The sequence below is a fragment of the Lepisosteus platostomus genome, chromosome 5 (assembly GCF_059453375.1).
Source record: "Lepisosteus platostomus isolate fLepPlt1 chromosome 5, fLepPlt1.hap1, whole genome shotgun sequence".
Taxonomy (NCBI): Eukaryota; Metazoa; Chordata; class Actinopteri; order Semionotiformes; family Lepisosteidae; genus Lepisosteus; species Lepisosteus platostomus.
The window spans coordinates 5,747,789-5,766,156 of record NC_142615.1 but is presented as its reverse complement, the minus strand read 5'-3'; the positions used below and the strand labels follow the sequence as shown (position 1 = coordinate 5,766,156).

The window sequence follows — 18,368 nt, the reverse complement described above, 5'->3', positions numbered from 1 at the left end:
AGGTCGCGCTAGGAGGTGCAGAGAAGTTTATATCCGGCTGAAGAAACTCCTCTTTCTCAGCTCCGCTTCTCTATTGTTTTGAAGCTGTGGCCGCGCTAACGAATGACGTCATTATACTGCGCGACTCTGCATGTATTTCACCCACGTGTGGATGACTGAATAATTTTCTTTAAAGAAAGTTGTTGTTTTTCTTTAAAATAACTTCAGGTTCTGAATACGTAACGTCTTGTCGACTGTGTTTATGCTTGAACAGAGCACAGCCCTGACAACAGGATCTGTGAAGAATAAAAAATAAGTTGTTCTGTTTAAACTCCGGAAGTCAGCCTTTGTTTCTGACCGACTCTGAAGAAGGATGGCGGAGTGCTTGTTAAATCTGCAAACCCAGCTTGACTCTTTCATGCACGTTTTACTCAAATCGATCGTGTATGAAGTGTCAGAAGTTTTTGGAAACAGGATGTGTGATTCGGAGGACGAGTTTCAAGACAAACTCCGCAGCGTCTCCCAGATCCTGGTGAGACGGGCCGTGTTTAAAATCACACAGTGTGTGGAGGACAGTGTCGGGAGTGAAATGGCGCAACTGAAGAAGGAAAACGAGAGCCTGAAGTGGAGATTGCAGCTGAGGGAGAAGGAGTCGGGAGCAGGAGGAGATCAGGAACGGACAGACAGTGTTGGACACACGCTTCCCTGTGAAGTCTCTGCAGAAATAAAAGAAGAAATGGACACAGAACTGCAGCTCTCAGGTCAGTGTGGTGACTTGTATGAAGTCAGTATGTGTGTTTAAAACCAGTGTCTATAACTTCCTCACTGGTGAGATTTTTTAAATAACAAACTTTATTTTAAAGAAAACATCTCGCAAGAGTAAACATTCTCGTTATCTAACAAACTATCAAACTGTCATCAAAAAACTTTCCTCACTGGTGAGAATATAGTGGAGAGATGCAGAGTGAAGTGGGAAAGACTTGTGTGATGTAGCAACGGGATACTTTACTGGAAACTGAACTGTTTTGTCCGGTTACGGTGCTGAAAACACCTCGTTCACATTTAACAATTGTTCCACTGAATCAATTTGTAATCCAACATCATTATGAAACAACATTTATAAATATTGTATTGTAAACGTTGTATTGGTCTAGATTTTATATGTATACTAATGATTGTGTATATAAAAATTATTTCAATTGTATTACCGTCCTCCACGGTCTGTGTCTGTATTAACTCGTCTGGAATATTAATCCAGTGTGTCTGTATTAACCTCTCTCTCTAAGTGCATTGTTTATGTACTGTACTGTGCAGTAAGTGTGTGTGAATCAACCCCTCTCTCTCTCAGTGCAGTGTTAATATACCGGAGTGTCCAGTCAGTGTGTCTGTATTAACCCCTCTCTCAGTACAGTGTTAATGTACTGTAGTGTTCAGTCAGCATGTCTCTATTAACACCTCTCTCTCAGTGCAGTTTTAATGTACTGTTATGCCCAATCACTGTCTGTATTTACCCCTCTGTCTTAGTGTAGTGTTAATGTACTGTAATGTGCAAGCAGTTTGTTTGTCAACCCACCTCTCTCTCTCAATGCATTGTTTATGTGCTGTAGTGTACAGTCAGTGTCTGTATTAACCCCTCTCTTTCAGTATAGTGTTAATGCACGGTAGTGTCCAGTCAGTCTGTCTGTGTTCACCCCTCTCTCTTAGTGCAGTGTTGATGTGCTGTAGTGTCCAGTCAATGTTTCTGTATTCACCCCTCTCTCTCAGTGCAGTTTTTATGTCCTGTAGTGTCCAGTCAGTGTCTGTATGAACCCCTCTCTCAGCAGTGTTAATGTACTGTAGTGTTCAGTCAGTGTATGTATTAATCCCTCTCTTTCTCAATACCGTGTTAATGTACTATAGTGTCCAGAAAGAGTCTGTATTAACGTCTCACTCAGTGTAGTGTTAATAGACTGTAGTGTCCAGTCAGTCTGTCTGTATTCACCCCTCTCTCTCAGTGCAGTGTTAATGTGCTGTAGTGTCCAATCAGTGTGTCTGTGTTAACCCCTCTCAGTGCAGTGTTAATGTACTGTAGTGTTCAGTCAGTGTGTATGTATTAATCCCTGTCTCTCTCAGTGCAGTGTTAATATACTGGAGTGTCCAGTAAGTGTGTCTGTATTAACCCCTGTCTCTCTCAGTGCAGTATTAATATACTGGAGTGTCCAGTCAATGTGTCTGTATTAACCCCTCTCTCTCTCAGTGCATTGTTAATATACTGGAGTGTCCAGTCAGTGTGTCTGTATTAACACCTGTCTCTCTCAGTGCAGTGTTAATGCATTGTAGTGTCCAGAAAGTGTCTGTATTAACCTCTCTCTCAGTACAATGTTAATTGTACTGTTAGTGTATGGTCTGTATAAATGCCTCTATCACAGTGTAGTGTTAATGTACAGTAGTGTCCAGTCAGCATGTCTGTATTAACCCCTTTCAGTGCAGTGCTAATATCCTGCAGTGTCCAGTCAGTATTTATCTATTAACACTTATCTCTCAGTGCAGTGTTAATGTACTGTTATGTCCAATCAGTGTCTGTATTTACCCCTCTGTCTCAGTGTAGTGTTAATGTACTGTAGTGTGCAGTCAATTTGTCTGTTAACCCACCTCTCTCTCTCAGTGCATTGTTAGTGTGCTGTAGTGTCCAGTCAGTGTCTGTATTAACCCCTCTCTCTCAGTATAGTGTTAATGCTCTGTAGTGTCCAGTTAGTCAGTGTGTCTGTATTAACCCCTTTCTCTGATTGCAGTGTTAATGTTCTGTGGTGTCCAGTCAGTCTGTATTCATCCCTCTCTCTCAGTGCAGTGTTAATGTACTGTAGTGTCCAGTCAATGTGTCTGTATTAACCCCCCTCTCTCTCTCAGTGCACTGTTAATGTAAATGTAATGTGATTGTGATATTATTACAGTAGACTTACTTTTTACATGGTAGTTAGGTTTCTGACAAAGCTAAATCAGAACACCCCCTTATACCCACTTATTCCGCTGTTTAAACAACCCAAATTGATCGTCAGTGTACTAGTACGCGTTTGTGTAGTTTAAAGCTTTTTAGATCACATGGCCTCAGCTATCACTACTATGCTGATGATACTCAAATATACATCCATACCAAACCTGACGCTGATGTGTCTGTCTCTATTATATTTAGTTGCATCTCCCATATAAAATCTTGGATGACTCAATATGTCCTTCATGTTAACTGTGACAAGACTGAAGTCATGCTTATTGGCACCACCCATCAACTTTGTAAAACCAATGCTGTAACTCTATCTGTAGATTTTCTTATACTTGAGCTTCAGTCTATATTGAAAAACTTGGGGATGATATTTGACGTTTGACCCATATGTGCAGCATGTTGTCAAAACATCTTTCATTCACTTCAAAAATATTGCTCCACTACGCCCTATGTTATCACAAACTGTGGCTGAAAAGAGTTGTCTAATCTTGAATCGACTACTGTAACGCTCTACTCTCTGGGGACTCTAAATCCACATTGAACAAACTTCAGTATGTCCAAAATTCGGCAGCCAGAATCCTGACAAGGTCTAGTGCAAGTGTTCACATTACTCCTATCCTGGAGTCCTTGCACTGGCTTCCTGTCAAGTTGCATGTCGACTTAACAATCCTCCTGCTCACCTATAAGGCTCTCCATGGCTTGGTACCTCAGTACCTGTCTGGGTTATCACCCTACTCCCCACCTCACAACCTTCGCTCTTCTAATTGTGTTCTCCTATCTGTCCCCAAGTCCGACTACAATCAATGGGTGACATGGCCTTCTCCTGTTATGCCCCCAAGCTCTGGAACTCTCTCCCTAAGGATATCAGAGAGTCACCTTCTCTAAACTCCTTCAAATCCAGACTCAAAACCTTCTTCTTTAGAAGACCCTTCATTGAACTATTCTTTACCCCTCTGCTCCTACTGTATTTAGTACCACCATCTACTGTCTCCTCTAACTGTGTGTTCTCATCATGCTTATTTTGTGTATTTTTTGTTGTTGGCATTCTGTAAAATGCTTTGAGAAGCCACCTTTAAAAGTGCTATATAAAATAAAGGTTTTTATTATTATTATAAAGATTTTGTCTTGTTCTGTTTACAGGTTCAGAGGCCAGTGCTCTCTCTGAGGCTTGGGAAAGGGCTCCTCTTGAACAGAAGCACAGTGAGGAGGAGTGGGGCTCCAGTCTGATGCAGGAGACAGAGCTCACTGCTCCAGAAGGGAAAAAGACTCTCAGTGAGCAGCACACAGAGAGCAGACAGATTGTTGAGGTTCTGGACTCAGTGCCCATGATGAAAATGGAGTCTGAGAGTGAGACACCTGGGCTCTTAGTATGTGATGATTTTACAAAGAAGATGAATAATCTGGACTCGAACAATATTACACAAGGTTGTAATGAACTGGGCTGTGTCTCTGTACAAGAGCACAGTGAAGAACTGGATGTCTCTAATCTTACAGAGCAGGACATGGAGCCCCAGTTGATTGACTGTACAGAGCAGCAGACTGATGTACCTGGTGAAGAGAACATTGTTGAGATACAGCACCGAGAGGAGAGTCAGTACAGGGAGGAGCAACAGCAGCTCCTACAGGGCTTGATAATTAGGCCTTGTTCTGTTCAAGTGGAGAGACTGTCATTGCACAGTCTCAAACAATCATGTAATCCCTTAGCATCTGATGACTTTACACACAGGTTTAATAATCTGGTTACTGAGAAAATTGTTGAAAGTTTTAATGAACTGGAGAGTGTGTTTGTTCTTGGGCAAAGAGAGGAACAACTGAATGAACTGGGCGGTTTTAGTCTCAGAGAGCTGGAGAAGGAGCCCCAGATGATTCACACTGCTGAGCAGAAAAGTGAGGGACATAATGAAGAAAACAAATCTCACTTTCATCACACAGAGCAAGACCATTCCATGGAGCATTTGCAGAATAAGAGACCACAGGACGATCAGGGGATGAGGAAGAATCACTCAAGGCCTTGCTCAGATGGAGTGGACAAACTGCCATTATGGCACATGGAGGAGCAGTGTTTCTGTCAGTCTAGCATTTCAAAACCCTATCAGCACCTTCACACAGGAGAGAAACCTTTCAGCTGTAGTCAGTGTGGGAGGAGTTTTAGTCAGTCACATGACTTAAAAAGGCATCAGCGCATTCACACAGGAGAGAGACCATTCAGCTGCAGTCAGTGTGGGAAGAGTTTTAGTCGGAAAAGACACTTACAGTCACACCAGTGCATTGACACAGGAGAGAGACCTTTCAGCTGCAGTCAGTGTGGGAAGAGTTTTAGTCAGTCATATGACTTAAAAAGGCACCAGCACATTCACACAGGAGAGAGACCATTCAGCTGCAGTCAGTGTGGGAAGAGTTTTAGTCGGTCAAGTAACTTAAAAACCCACCAGCGCATTCACACAGGAGAGAGACCATTCAGCTGCAGTCAGTGTGGGAAGAGTTTTAGTTGGTCAAGAGGCTTAATAGCCCACCAGCGCATTCACACAGGAGAGAGACCATTCAGCTGCAGTCAGTGTGGGAAGAGTTTTAGTCAAATAAGCCACTTACAATCACACCAGCGCATTCACACAGGGGAGAGACCATTCAGCTGCAGTCAGTGTGGGAAGAGTTTTAGTCATTTACAACTTTTAAAACGACATCAGCACATTCACACAGGAAAGAGACCATTCAGCTGCAGTCAATGTGGGAAGAGTTATAGTCAGTCAAGTAGTTTAATAGTCCACCAGCGCATTCACACAGGAGAGAGACCGTTCAGCTGCAGTCAGTGTGGGAAGAGTTTTAGTCAGAAAAACCACTTATATTCACACCAGCGCATTCACACAGGAGAGAGACTTTTCAGCTGTAGTCAGTGTGGAAAGAGTTTTAGTCACTCGCACCTCTTAAAACGACATCAGCGCATTCACACAGGAGAGAGACCATTCAGCTGCAGTCAGTGTGAGAAGAGTTTTAGTCAGTCAAGTGACTTAAAAACCCACCAGCGCACTCACGCAGGAGAGAGACCGTTGTAGCAACAAGGTTTATTAAAATACAAGAATTAAGTTTGCTGCTCCCTTGCCAGTCCCTCTCTCCTTCACCTCAGTGGTGCTTGATACAGAGTCCATTCAATTTGGTTCACAATTAAGGTGTTTTTCTAGCCGATAGAGTGTCCTGCTAAGGAACAGCTCCCAAAAGCTGGTACACATCAACCACCTTAGCAAATGTCATTTCTAGTGACTAAAAGTCTGAGATTCCAAGGGAAAATGTCATTCAAAGTTGGTTTATGACCCTAAGGTCAGAGTGCATTATTACTCATCATCAGCCAATCAGGAACTGGTAGGGCAGGTTAACCCCACGTGGATCTCTGATCCCCATAAAACTTTCAACCAATGAGCGACCTGCAGTTCCTCCAGGTCTAAACAGGCAACAAAGAGCCCCTGGGCCGGCTGGACACCTCTCGAGCACAGTTCCCAAGAGCAGGACATTCTCACAGCGCGCCTGCTGGACTTTCAGCCTTGGAGCACCTCCTGAACATCCTCCGACTTGGTCCGGACCTCCACGTAACGGCCACTGTGTCCGAGTGGCAGGACTTTCCTTTGTTCTAAGAGTCGAGGGCGAAAGTTGCCAGCACGTAACCAAAGGATCCACCCGAAGTTAGCATCAGCAGCAAGCCTCATGAACAGGTCGGAACTGTGGACAGCTGAATAAGAATTCAGGACTAGCGCTTCATCAGGAACAAACCGGTCTTCATCCTGACCTGCTGGGACCCGCAGTCACTTTTCCTCCTGTGCACAAACTTTGCTAGTTTCAGCCAACACTAACTAGCTGGTCTTCAGAGAGCCCACTGCTAGAGCATTGCAGGAATCTCTCAGAGCCAGAGAGTGCCGATTGGACACAGGAACAGCCTGCCACTGCTTCTTTGTGTCCACGGGAGATCTGAATTCCCACAGATTGGATGAGTATTCAACAATTCAATTGTTATCCCAACCAGTTGATATCAATTTAATTCCTATGAGTGATGTACTTGTTTTGAGTATCTAGTGTAGAAGTTGTTATCCAAGTTCATTTACGAAACGGTCTAAATGAATGATATACTGAATGTATGTCCTCTTGGTATCTGTAACTCTTCATGATTAAATATATACCTTTTGTATTCTGCTAATCCTCACGATAAGATCTGTTATGTTTATATGCACATTTTATGTATTAATAAATGTATCCTCGTGTATTAGTACCCGTGTGTGTGCGTTGTTCGAGTTATCCCGCAAGGCTGGATTCTAATACCATCAGATTACAGATTAATGTAGCCAATTCATAGAGGGGTTTTAGTAGGAGGCCATGATTAGTAAGGGCCAATTGGAAATTTTGGCCAGGACACCGGGGTTACACCCCTACTCTTTTCGAGAAGCGCCCTGGGATTTTTAATGACCACAGAGAGTCAGGACCTCGGTTTTACGTCTCATCTGAAGGACGGCGCCTGTTTACAGTATAGTGTCCCCGTCACTATACTGGGGCATTAGGACCCACATGGACCACAGGGTGAGTACCCCCTGCTGGCCCCACTAACACCTCTTCCAACAGCAACCTTAGTTTTTCCCAGGAGGTCTCCCATCTAGGTACTGACCAGGCTCACACCTTCTTAGCTTCAGTGGGTTGCCAGTTGTGAGTTGCAGGGTGATATGGCTGCTGCCTTACCCATCATGACCTCCTAATAACCCCCATCTCTGAACTGGCTTCATCACTCTACTCTCCTCCCCACTGAGAGCTGGTGTGTGGGGAGTGGACTGGAGCATCATCATCCAGGTGGGGCTGCACACTGGTGGCAGTAGTGGGATCCCCATGAACTGTAAAGAGCTGCACACTGGTGGGGGTAGTGGGATCCCCATGACCTGTAAAGACCTGCACACTGGTGGCGGTAGTGGGATCCCCATGACCTGTAAAGCACTTTGAGTGGAGTGTCCAGAAAAGCGCTATATATATAACACCTCCGGCTGATGAATCTAAGGTAGAGAGAGAGAGAGAGACAGATCAGGCAGGAGAAATGGAGGAGAGAGGTGATTAAACTGACCCATGTAGCCTCACACAAACTTAGCCCCTCAGTAGTCCAGGGGGACAGCAGAGGACATCGGTGCCCTACGAAGCTTCTGTCACAGTCAGGGAGACACACACACACACACACACACACACACACACACACACACACACACACACACACACACACACACACACACACACACACACAGGTGGGGCTGGACAACACAGGATGTTTAAGTTGCCCTTTCCCCACCCCAGCCACCCTTTGTGAAGCGCCTTCCCAGTCCCGTCCCGACTGGAGGATCTCATCCAGCTGTGTCTTGCGAGGCGCCAGGCGATCCTCTTCAACACCCCAGCTGGGCAGCTTGTTCCCGACCCCTGCCACCCTTTGTGTAAAGTAGCGCCAATCGTTCTCCTTTCCAAAACGCACACCATCTGTGTGTCCACTCCTGCCCCCTGATTCCCATTTCACTGCTGTTTCTGGAATACGACTAGCGAATCTCCACCAGGGGAGAGTGTACCTACACACACGCACACGCACAAACCTGTTTCATGTACATGACCAGATCTTAATATTCGTCTTATCCCCCCCCCCCACGTATTTCTCTACGGCAGGTGGCGAAGACTGCAGCAACCTCGGTCTTTCTATGACGGCAACATCCTGTTCACAGATGCCCCAGTACAGTGCAGAAAGGCGCGTTCGTACACAAGGGTACCTGCTGCAAAACACAAAACCACGCAATGTTCCACCCGCACGCCGCCATAGTTCACACCTTGGTGAGAATGCTGCATGCGATTTTACTCGAAAAGACATCGCTGCTCTGGGATCACATTGGATACATTTCTGTGCTGAAAAGAAGGGATAAGTCACTAGATCTCTTTATTCTCAAACAGAGGAGAATGGGGGGAATGTGATACAAATTTTCAAAATCCTTAAAGGTCACTGGCCAAGTCAGTCCAGCTGGCTTCTTCAGAGTGAATACTGAATCGTGGACCAGAGGGCACAGAGGAAGGGCATTTCAGACAGAGAGCAGGCGGTGCTACTTTGCAAAAAGGGGGGTGGAGGTGGGGAACAAGCTGCCCAGCCCTGTGGTTGAAGCAGATACCCTGGCTTCTCTCCAGACACAGATGGATGGGACCTTCCAGTCAGGACAGGAGGCACATCTTTACACAGTGGGGAACAAGCTGCCCAGCCCTTTGTTTGAAGCCCAAACCCTGGGTTGAGATGAGCTCCTCTAGTCAGGACAGGAGGCGCTTCCGTACACAGAGAGGGGTGGGGGTGGGGAACAAGCTGCCCAGCCCTGTGGTTGAAGCCCATACCCAGGCTTCTCTCCAGACACAGCTGGGTGAGCCCCTGGAACCAATTAACCACTCACGACCCCACAAGACAGACAGGAGTGATTTGTTGTTTGTTTTCTGCGCACAAGAAAGCCCATTTTGTTTACATACATCGGTCATGTTTATTTTTCACGTTTTAATTGGAGGTTCAGTCCTTTTGCATTTCCGCGTGAGAAGCGTTAAAGCATTGGTGGTTTTGTTTTGGTACACGTCCAAACTACCCGTTTTCAGCCACAGATGAACACAGATAAACACGTGCTCCTTTTTTTCATATGACATCTTGCCAGCGGCTCAAAAGTAACAAGAAGTAAAGATTCTCTGGGGGGGAATTTAATTTTTTTTCCCAACGTCAAAAAGTAAGGAACAGGAAGGAGCCCACAATAAGCGAGAACAATTACTGCAGACCCCCGGGAACAGCGCCTTAAAAACCACAGAGTAACATCCTGACTGCTTAGACCACGACAAAGCTCTTCTGCAGAGCAAAGTCTCCTACAGGCAGGTATTTTTTTGTTTTAAACAGAACTGAAGCCCGTCTCTCCTGCAGCCGAGCCTGTCGCGACATTGGGTGTTTCATTTCACACGGAAGGAGCGCGTAGAATCTATAGAAAATGCAGGAATCATAGTAGTAGCACGTTATTGTGTTAAAAATAATCCCCCCCCTTTTTCACCCAGCCCCAGAGCCCAGCGCATTAAACGGCTCGTGTTCAGATCCTTCTTTTTGGTTTTGCATTAAAAAAGAAAGCAAGCAGGTTCGCCGCCAGCCCTCACTCTGACATGCTCTCGACTTCCAGTCAGCTTGCTGGTAAAGAAGAGGCATTTCCTGTGTGTGTGTGTGTGTGTGTGTGTGTGTGTGTGTGTGTGTGTGTGTGTGTGTGTCAGTCAGCCAGCAGGCATGGGGGGATATCATGCTGACCCGCAGCTCTGCGGGTTTGTGCAAGGGCAGATTATATCGTAGAGGGTCCGGTCTACCGAGTTCTGTCTGGTGTTCGGGGGCGTTGGGGGGTAGTTCGGGTCGTCTCAGGAGAAAAAAAATATCGACTGCCGAAGCTGGGATTCTCCCTCATGCCTTTTAGGTCTGTCATCCGCATTTTGCTGAAAACACACAAACAGAAATAAAATGACTTCCCTTTCACTTCGGGTTTACGTCTCTTTAAGTCTATACACAGAAGTGGGACCAAGCCAAACCACAAGCAGTGTGCCATTCAGCACGTCTTTACACAAAGGTTGGTGGGGGTGGGGAACAAGCTGTCCAGCCATGTGGTTAAAGCTGATACCCTGGCTACTCTCCAGGCACAGCTGGATGAGCTCCTCCATTCAGGACAGGTGGCACTTCTGTACACAAAGAGTGGTGGGGGTGGGGAACAAGCTGCCCAGCCATGTGTTTGAAGCTGATACCCTGGCTTCTCTCCAGACACAGCTGGGTGAGCTCCTCCAGTCAGGACAGGAGGCTCTACTGTACACAGAGGGGGGCGGGGGTGGGGAACAAGCCGCCCACCCATGTTGTTAAAGTCGATACCCTGGCTTCTTTCAGGGCACAGCTGGGCAAGATCCTGGCCTACTGAAGCCCCCCATTGGCTGATAATCCACAGGGCGTCACCTTAACAGGGAGGACACAAAATGAAAAAAACGTTGCCCACCCCTCTGAGGAAGACGCAGAAGACGCAGACCGAGGAGAGGAGGGTGGACAGAGGAGGAGCCGTCAGGAGGATCAGCAGGCAAGGAACTGCAGACCCGGGCGAAGCGGGGTGGCGGGGCGGCACGCCAGCGCGTAGTGTAGTACGGGTCCCGCCTCTCGACGTAGTGGAAGCCCTGGCGGCCGGGCTTTCTGCTGGCTGACACAACCAGGGCCAGCGCGTCGTGCTGCTGGACAAACCACAGCGTCTCGTAGCGTGGCTCCAGGTCGCAGGGCAGGGCGGCGGCGGCGGCCCCGCCCGTGCAGGGGACCCGTGTGGGCGCCACGGGCCTCCCATCACCTAGAACCAGGAGATGGGAGGAAGAGCTGAGGTCACGATTTTGGCGAAATAACTTCCTCCACAAGAGTCAAGGGTCCCAGCACTGCTCTCTCTAATCATGCTTTTTAGGTAGGATTCCTTTTTTTTTTTAAATTGATCCTGTTAGAAATGTAAAGGATCAAAAGGTAGGGCCTATGATGTAAGCCTCATTTTCAGCTTTTATAATGGGGAAGTCCTCTGGCTGTGAAGTCTGTCTATTTCTGGATCGGTTTTAATCTTCTGTCTCCTTTTTTTGTATTTCTGGTGTTTAAATTAAAAAAAAAATTAAAAAAGAGCCGCAAAAGGAGGTTTAAAAAAAACTTTTTAAAACTTTTACAGGATATCACCTAATATGAACATAATGAAGCATTCGACTAAATCCAGTGTTAACACCGGTGTCCTGGCCAAATCCCTCCTGGTCTTTACCCATCATGGCCTCCTAATAACCCCCCTCTCTGAACTGGCTTCATCCCTCTGCTCTCCTCCCCACTGAGAGCTGGTTTGTGGGGAGAGGACTGCAGCATCATCCAGGTGGGGCTGCACACTTGTGGTAATAGTGGGATCCCCAGGACCTGTAAAGAGCTCTGAGTGGAGAGTCCAGAAAAGCGCTACAGACGTGTAAGGATGATTGACTATTCTTGTTGTTATTTCAATACAAAACAAAACAGAAAAAGTATGTCAAAAAGTATAAACGCACACACAAAAAAAACAACAATAACACACAACACAATACATTATTATTATTACAAATCAGGACAATGTTGTTTTTCGCTTGCTTAATGTTATTTTTTAATGGGGTTGAAATAATATTGCATTTCCACCTCATACATATGAAAGGACGAAGTAGCGGCGCACTATTTCGTTGTGTGAACGCGACATGTATCCACACGGGGGAAACAAATATAACATATAAATATAAACTATATAAACAAATCCTATTTCTTTCCCACATTAGCTTGCGAGTTATAATGTGATATCAAGCTCCTTATATCGAACACATTTACCTGCTTGAAGGTAAAGGTTTGCAAAACAGCGTTGTAAATGTTTCTGTTTTTGGCTCCACGGCCGAAAAGCTATGTCTCTCTTCTCTTTTCAGCACAGGAATCAACCTCTACTTCTTCCTCGGACGCAGCTCCCTCCTTGAACTTTGTATGTTTATATACACACACAGCGCAGGTGCTCTTGTCCAGCCGAACAGAGCGCACAGACGTCACCTTGCTCACGTCTGCACCCAGAAAGCTGCCCGGTTTTGAGGGGATACAGTTTTTGCACTAAACAGTAAACTCTCTGCTTACATCTGTTTTTTCCCTGTTTACAACTGTTTTTTTTGTGCAATAGATGCCAGGGACTTGTGCAATATATTTATAATGTGCAACACAACTTTTTGTGTACTGTTCTGGTTTGTTCTTTGTATATTCTGGACTGTGAGCTACTCTTCTTTGTGCACTTCTCACTGACTAGACTGATTGGATTGGATTGTTGTATTATTGTATCATTTTGTTACACTGTCGCTGCGTTGACAGTGCTGCTGTCGCAGTGCAATTTCCCTCACGTGATCAATAAAGTATCTATCAGTTAACACGTAACAGGTTTAAATTCCCTGCTGAAAAGAGAAGAAAGAAAACACAACGTTTCGACCATGGAGCCTACTTCAGGTTCGACTCGACTACAGACTCCACACAGAAGGATCGCCGCCTAGTACTCGACCACTCGGGGAAGTGAAAACGGGGCCTCCGGATGGCAGCCGTAACACCCCCTGGTGACACGCCACACCGTCTCCGTCTGCGACTCGACCCCGCTCTCCCAGGCGGGGCGCCAATGAAAGCGTGTCGATGCGTTAGCGCATTATCTTCCCGCACCGGTGTGAGCTGACCACTGCGGAAAATCTCTTCTGAAAAGTGTCGACACTTGAAGCCCGACGTTCAAACACGAAAAGTCCCTGCGGTGATCTATCGACAACCGGCGCTCGGCACGCTCGGCGGCCAGGGGCTCTGGCAGCGGCGACGGAAAAGCCGATTTGCGTCTTGGAAATGACGCGCCCACCCCCCTCCTGATCCGCTCCCTTACTGCTCTTACCGCGTGTTACAACACACAGCCCCGCGCCCCTGCGTGACCTCACATTTCCACCCACCCACCCCAGTCTTCCTCGTCTCCGAGGGTAAAGTTAGCTTGAAGTTTGAAAACGATTTTGGCACGCCTGTACCGTATACACGAAACCTCTTAGAGTTGCGAGAATACTTGCTTTGTGTATAAAATACATTGTGAATGCTTTCTCAGCCTTTACTTATAAGTTTTATGACATTTTTTTGACCAAGCACGAATATTATTTTGTCCATATCTTCGCAATGGAAACACAGAACGACGTCAAACCAAATGCATTTTAAAGACCAAGACTTGTGGAAATTTCCACAGCCTCTACATAATTACATACTAACTGGAACCCGGGGGACCGCTGTGTGCACGTTCACAACGTGAGAAATACTGTTCAATATGGCTTCGTGCGAAAAACCCATATATGACCATAGGAAGCAGAACAGCGCAGTCTCCAATTACCCAGACTGTAAGCACAGGAATAAAGCTTTGTTTGATTTCTGAAACCCTTCCTTTACGTCCTGTTTTCATTCAGGTAAGGGTCAACTATATTGACAATACTACTGACAGCAGGAAGATTAAAATATTCTTTACTTATTAAAAACAGCTCCCATGATGTTCAAACCGACTTTATACACAGAACACTGACAGAGCTTTTGTGTTCTGAATCTCTTTTTCTCGGGCTTTTATTTAATGTGGCACAATGCACTGGGATAGGGGTATTCTGTTCACAAACCAATAGGATTTAAACCACAGCACCCACAATGCTGCAAGTAAGTGTTTTGCACACTAAGCAGGTCCTCTGACTTTTCCCAGCTTTGTTTTGGGTTGTGGAACCTTTATTTTTTATGCTTTTTTGAAAACACTACAGGTAATACACTGGGACAGGTCGTCTTCATGGCTCAATAGCATTTCAAATACAACAGCCACACTGCTGAAACCAAGTGTTTTACACACCAAACAGGCCCCCTAACCTTATACAACCTTGCTGTGGCTGTGCCACTTTCTTTATTTTTTTATGATTTTTTGAAGATAACACAACAGGTGATACACTGGGATAGATGGGTCTTCTTCGTCGCTCAATAGCATTTCAAGTACAACAGCCACACTGTTGAAACCAAGTGTTTTACACACCAGATAGCCCCCCTAACCTTGTACAACCTTGCTGTGGCTGTGGCACCTTTCTTTATTTTTTATGATTTTTTCAATATGGCACCATTAGACAGCCGGTACATGGGGATAGGGGGCTGCTATTCACGAGTCAATAGCTCTTCAAGCACAACAGCCACAGTGCTGCAACCAGGTGTTTTACACACCAGACAGCTCCCCTAACCTTATACAACCTTGCTGTGGCTGTGGCCCCTTTCTTTATTTTTTATGATTTTTTCAATATGGCACCATTAGACAGCCGGTACATGGGGATGGGCGGGTGCTATTCATGAGTCAATAGCTCTTCAAGCACAACAGCCACAGTGCTGCAACCAGGTGTTTTACACACCAGACAGCTTCCCTAAACTTATACAACCTTGCTTTGAGTTGTGGACCATTTCTTTATTTTTTAATTATTTTTTTACTGTGATCAAGTGTTGTGCTCACTAGGCAGGTCACCTGACCTTTCACAGTCATGCTTTGTTGTGTGAAACTTTAATTCTCTTTTTAGGATTTTTTGAACATGGCAACTTCCACCGAGATGTGTAGGGGGTGTGGGGGTGCTCTTCAATAGCTTTTTCATCTATACACACAAACAGATGTAACCAAGACACTCAGAACCTGTCACGCAGGGGCTGAATGCTGAGGATAGGGATCCAATGTGGTGCCCTTGGCAGGGTTTGGCGCGAGACGCAGGCGTAGTCAGAGTAAACAAGCAGGGGTCCGAGTCCGGGAAGGCGTAGTACAGGTGTAGGCACAGAATCGACAGGCGAAGGCATAGTCGAGGGACTGGCAGGGGTCAGAGTCTGGGAAGCCGTAGAAGTTGCGTCGGTGTGGATTCAGAAGGCAGAGGCGTAAACGAAGAGACAGTCTGGGGTCAGGATCCGAGAAACCGTAAAATAGGCGAAGGTACAAAATCGAGTGGCTAAAACGGTAGTCAGAAAAGCGGGGTCGAGGTCCAGGGGAGAAGTCGTAGTAAGGCAAAGGCGTAGTTAGTAGGTAAGCTCCGGGAGAGAATCTCAATCGTGAGCAATGACCGGGGGACAGATGAGGGTTTAAGTAGAGGACTGATTTGCACGTTTGGTGCGGGGAGAGCTCGAGGGAATGCGGGAGCGCTTGCTTGCATGAGGGAGATTCGTGACAGAACCAACAGAATCAACCTGAACTCATAGAAAAACAAGAATGCCCCTGAGACACCTGCACCCCCCTCCTGGACCGCTCTGGTATCAACACCCCCAAACCCATCCATTCCAGCTAACAAGACTCAGAATGGGTGCAACCCTCCAACCTGGACCAAGAACTTCCAATCTCTGATGTTACTGTCTCTAAAGTCGGACGTCATGTTCTGCGGATGTGCAGTGTGCCTTTTCTCTTGTCGTGTTCAAAGTGATTCGTTGCATACGCTCCTGACTGCATGTTCTATATTCCTCTGTTATTTCATTCAGATGACCTATGTGGTGTGATCACAAGGTTCAGCACCAGCAGAACCTGCAGACACATCAGCTGACCTCGACATGATTTGAACACACAATCTTCTGAGCTGGAGTCAGACGCGCTACCGTTGCTCCACAAGGTCACTTGCTACAAGAGCTTTTAATTCCCCCAAAGAGAAAAATCAGCGTCCCTGAAAAAGATTTTGTTTTCATTCTCTCCTGTGAGAAGCGCCGCTCTTCTGAAGAGGGTCTTTTCTTCCCAGACCACAGATTCTTCTTCCTGCCTGGCTCTCACACAGAGAGCAGGCACACCATCTCCACTAATGTGTTTACTATATTTATAGATCTGACCCCCTACAGCCACGATATTCCTGAACAGGATATTTACCACCAGCCTCGTGAACTTCTCATCTTGACCTCTCCCAGGAGGAGCCAATTAACACAGAATCCTCTCTCCATTTAGCAAATAACACAAAACACTGTTTACCTGTCAAGACAGAAAACCTGGCTGCTCCAGGTGAGGCTTAAACTCACAACCTCGGCATGACACCACTGATTATGTCATTTTACATGGCCTGAACCAGGAAAGAGATTGGAACTCAAGAAGTTATGGTGCTGTTTTAATACTTGCCTATTCTTGTAATTTTTCGGTCAAATCTTTTATTTTGGAGTACTTTCAATTGATGTTAATCCTTGTCCCGATGAACGACTCTGGGCCATGGTGAGTCTTGAATAATGTTCTTATAAGCTTCAGTTTGAAAAAGTGCGCTCTCCAGAAGCTACCAAAATCGCTAATGGTTACATAACACTTAATGCAAAAGCTACGTTCGGGGTTGAAAAAGAATATTACTTGCTATGAATACGAACACTGTTACAGGAGGGGTGTTAGAGCTATTTTAGCTTAGATCATCAGTTCTTCTCTGTCTATATCAACAGTGTTATCACTACTGAGTGCTAAAGGCAGGTCCTGGCAATACTTCATGAGATCTTTTTTAGAAAACATTTAAAAAATATATTTCCACTACCATACATAAAGTAAAAGATACCGATTGCAGCTAGAAGCAAATTCCAATCGAAAATGTATCAGCTTTAAAATTTTCTTTTGGATCCATACAACGATCAGCATGAGACTCAAAATATAACTGTGTTTGATTGTACAGCATAGATTGTCCAGCATTTATCTTTATATTTATGTTAAAATTAAGGTAAATATATTAAAATATCAACATCCACCTTCACAGTGCTAACGTAACAATGCTTGTCAAGTTCTCAAACAATTCCTCGTTGTATTTCTAAACGATTTTAGCAGAGGACGCAACAGGAGTATAACTGATATCTCCCGCCAGCCATTCAAATATACTTTTCCATGGGTGAAAATGGTTTTCTGGGGAGTTGCGGTGTTGATCACTATTGGACTTCCCCGGTCTCTAGTGTTGTTGTTAGACACAAGCAAAAGGCTTGCATTTTCTGCAAATATAAAGAGGGTTACGGTTTTGGCTTTAGTGGAGACAGTGTTTACATTGACAATACTAAGAAGGTCATCCCTGGGTGGGCTTGAACCACCAACCTTTCAGTTAATAGCAGAACACGCTCACCGATTGCGCCACAGAGAGTGATGAGAAAAGCTGTTCTCCATTTGCACCTTTCCGGTCAAAAAATAAACATCGCTTGTGTTTTCAAGCCACAACCCATTTGTATCTGCTAGGCGGCACAGTCGTCGTGCACAAAGAACGCTTTGAAAAGCGTCAAAAGCAAGTCATTCCGAGTTGGTTGTTTGTGTTTTGGAAATGCTGTATTGCTGCCAAATGCTGAAATGATCTCTCAGCTCCTAGGTTGTCATTTCTGCTCTGTAAAGGAATAACAGCACGCGTCGGCTTCCAGCACGGTGGGTCGGGACACGATGTTGGGGTTTGGAGAGAGCGATGTCTTCCTCGTAAGTATTGTAACGCCCTCGCCCGGTGGTGAGGAGGAAGAGCACCTAGGCACTCATAGCACCACAGAGCAGGCTGGGAGTTGTAGCTGGGGAGAGTCTGAGGGTCAGCTCGATGACCAGCAGCTGACCCTCCATATATAAATAGTGTCGTAGTAGTTTTAGTGTCCTGTGTAGCCTTATAAGTGTATAGCCTGTTGTTAAGTAATTACCACCCTAAAGATGTGTACGTGTTCCATCAGTCTCCTCATGTGTGTGTAGATCCTACGCTGTTCAGCAGTCTCTCGAGAAAGTAAGCAAAGTGTTTAAAGATACTTTGTCAGCTTGACATCAAGGCAGAAAACAAAAACCTACTTGCGTCCTCTCAACCCAAATGCGCTTTGCCACTTTTTGCGTTATGCAGGGAACGACATCTGCCGAGATCACTT

The 18,368-nt window shown here is 45.7% G+C and overlaps 2 protein-coding genes and 1 non-coding gene across 3 annotated transcripts in view; 1 reads left to right on the top strand and 2 right to left on the bottom strand.

Moving 5' to 3' along the window:
- The window catches only part of LOC148662626 (uncharacterized), a 783,119-nt gene that overhangs the window by 20,766 nt on the left and 743,985 nt on the right, over nt 1-18,368 (bottom strand). The window lies entirely within an intron of this gene.
- LOC148662683 (uncharacterized) lies at nt 129-7,208 on the top strand. Its single transcript, XM_088632207.1, has 2 exons — nt 129-740; nt 4,097-7,208. The coding sequence occupies exons 1-2, from the start codon at nt 353-355 to the stop codon at nt 6,004-6,006; spliced, it is 2,298 nt and encodes a 765-aa protein (XP_088488333.1). The 5' UTR covers nt 129-352; the 3' UTR covers nt 6,007-7,208.
- trnan-auu (transfer RNA asparagine (anticodon AUU)) lies at nt 17,549-17,623 on the bottom strand. Its single transcript has one exon. It is a non-coding gene; the product is annotated as a tRNA-Asn (tRNA).

Bases quoted from the DNA above. Each gene is read 5' to 3' on its own strand.
- LOC148662683 (XM_088632207.1), top strand. From the start codon at position 353: ATGGCGGAGTGCTTGTTAAATCTGCAAACCCAGCTTGACTCTTTCATG. The intron at 741-4,096 runs GTCAGTGTGGTG...TTCTGTTTACAG, and splicing joins CACAGAACTGCAGCTCTCAG to GTTCAGAGGCCAGTGCTCTC.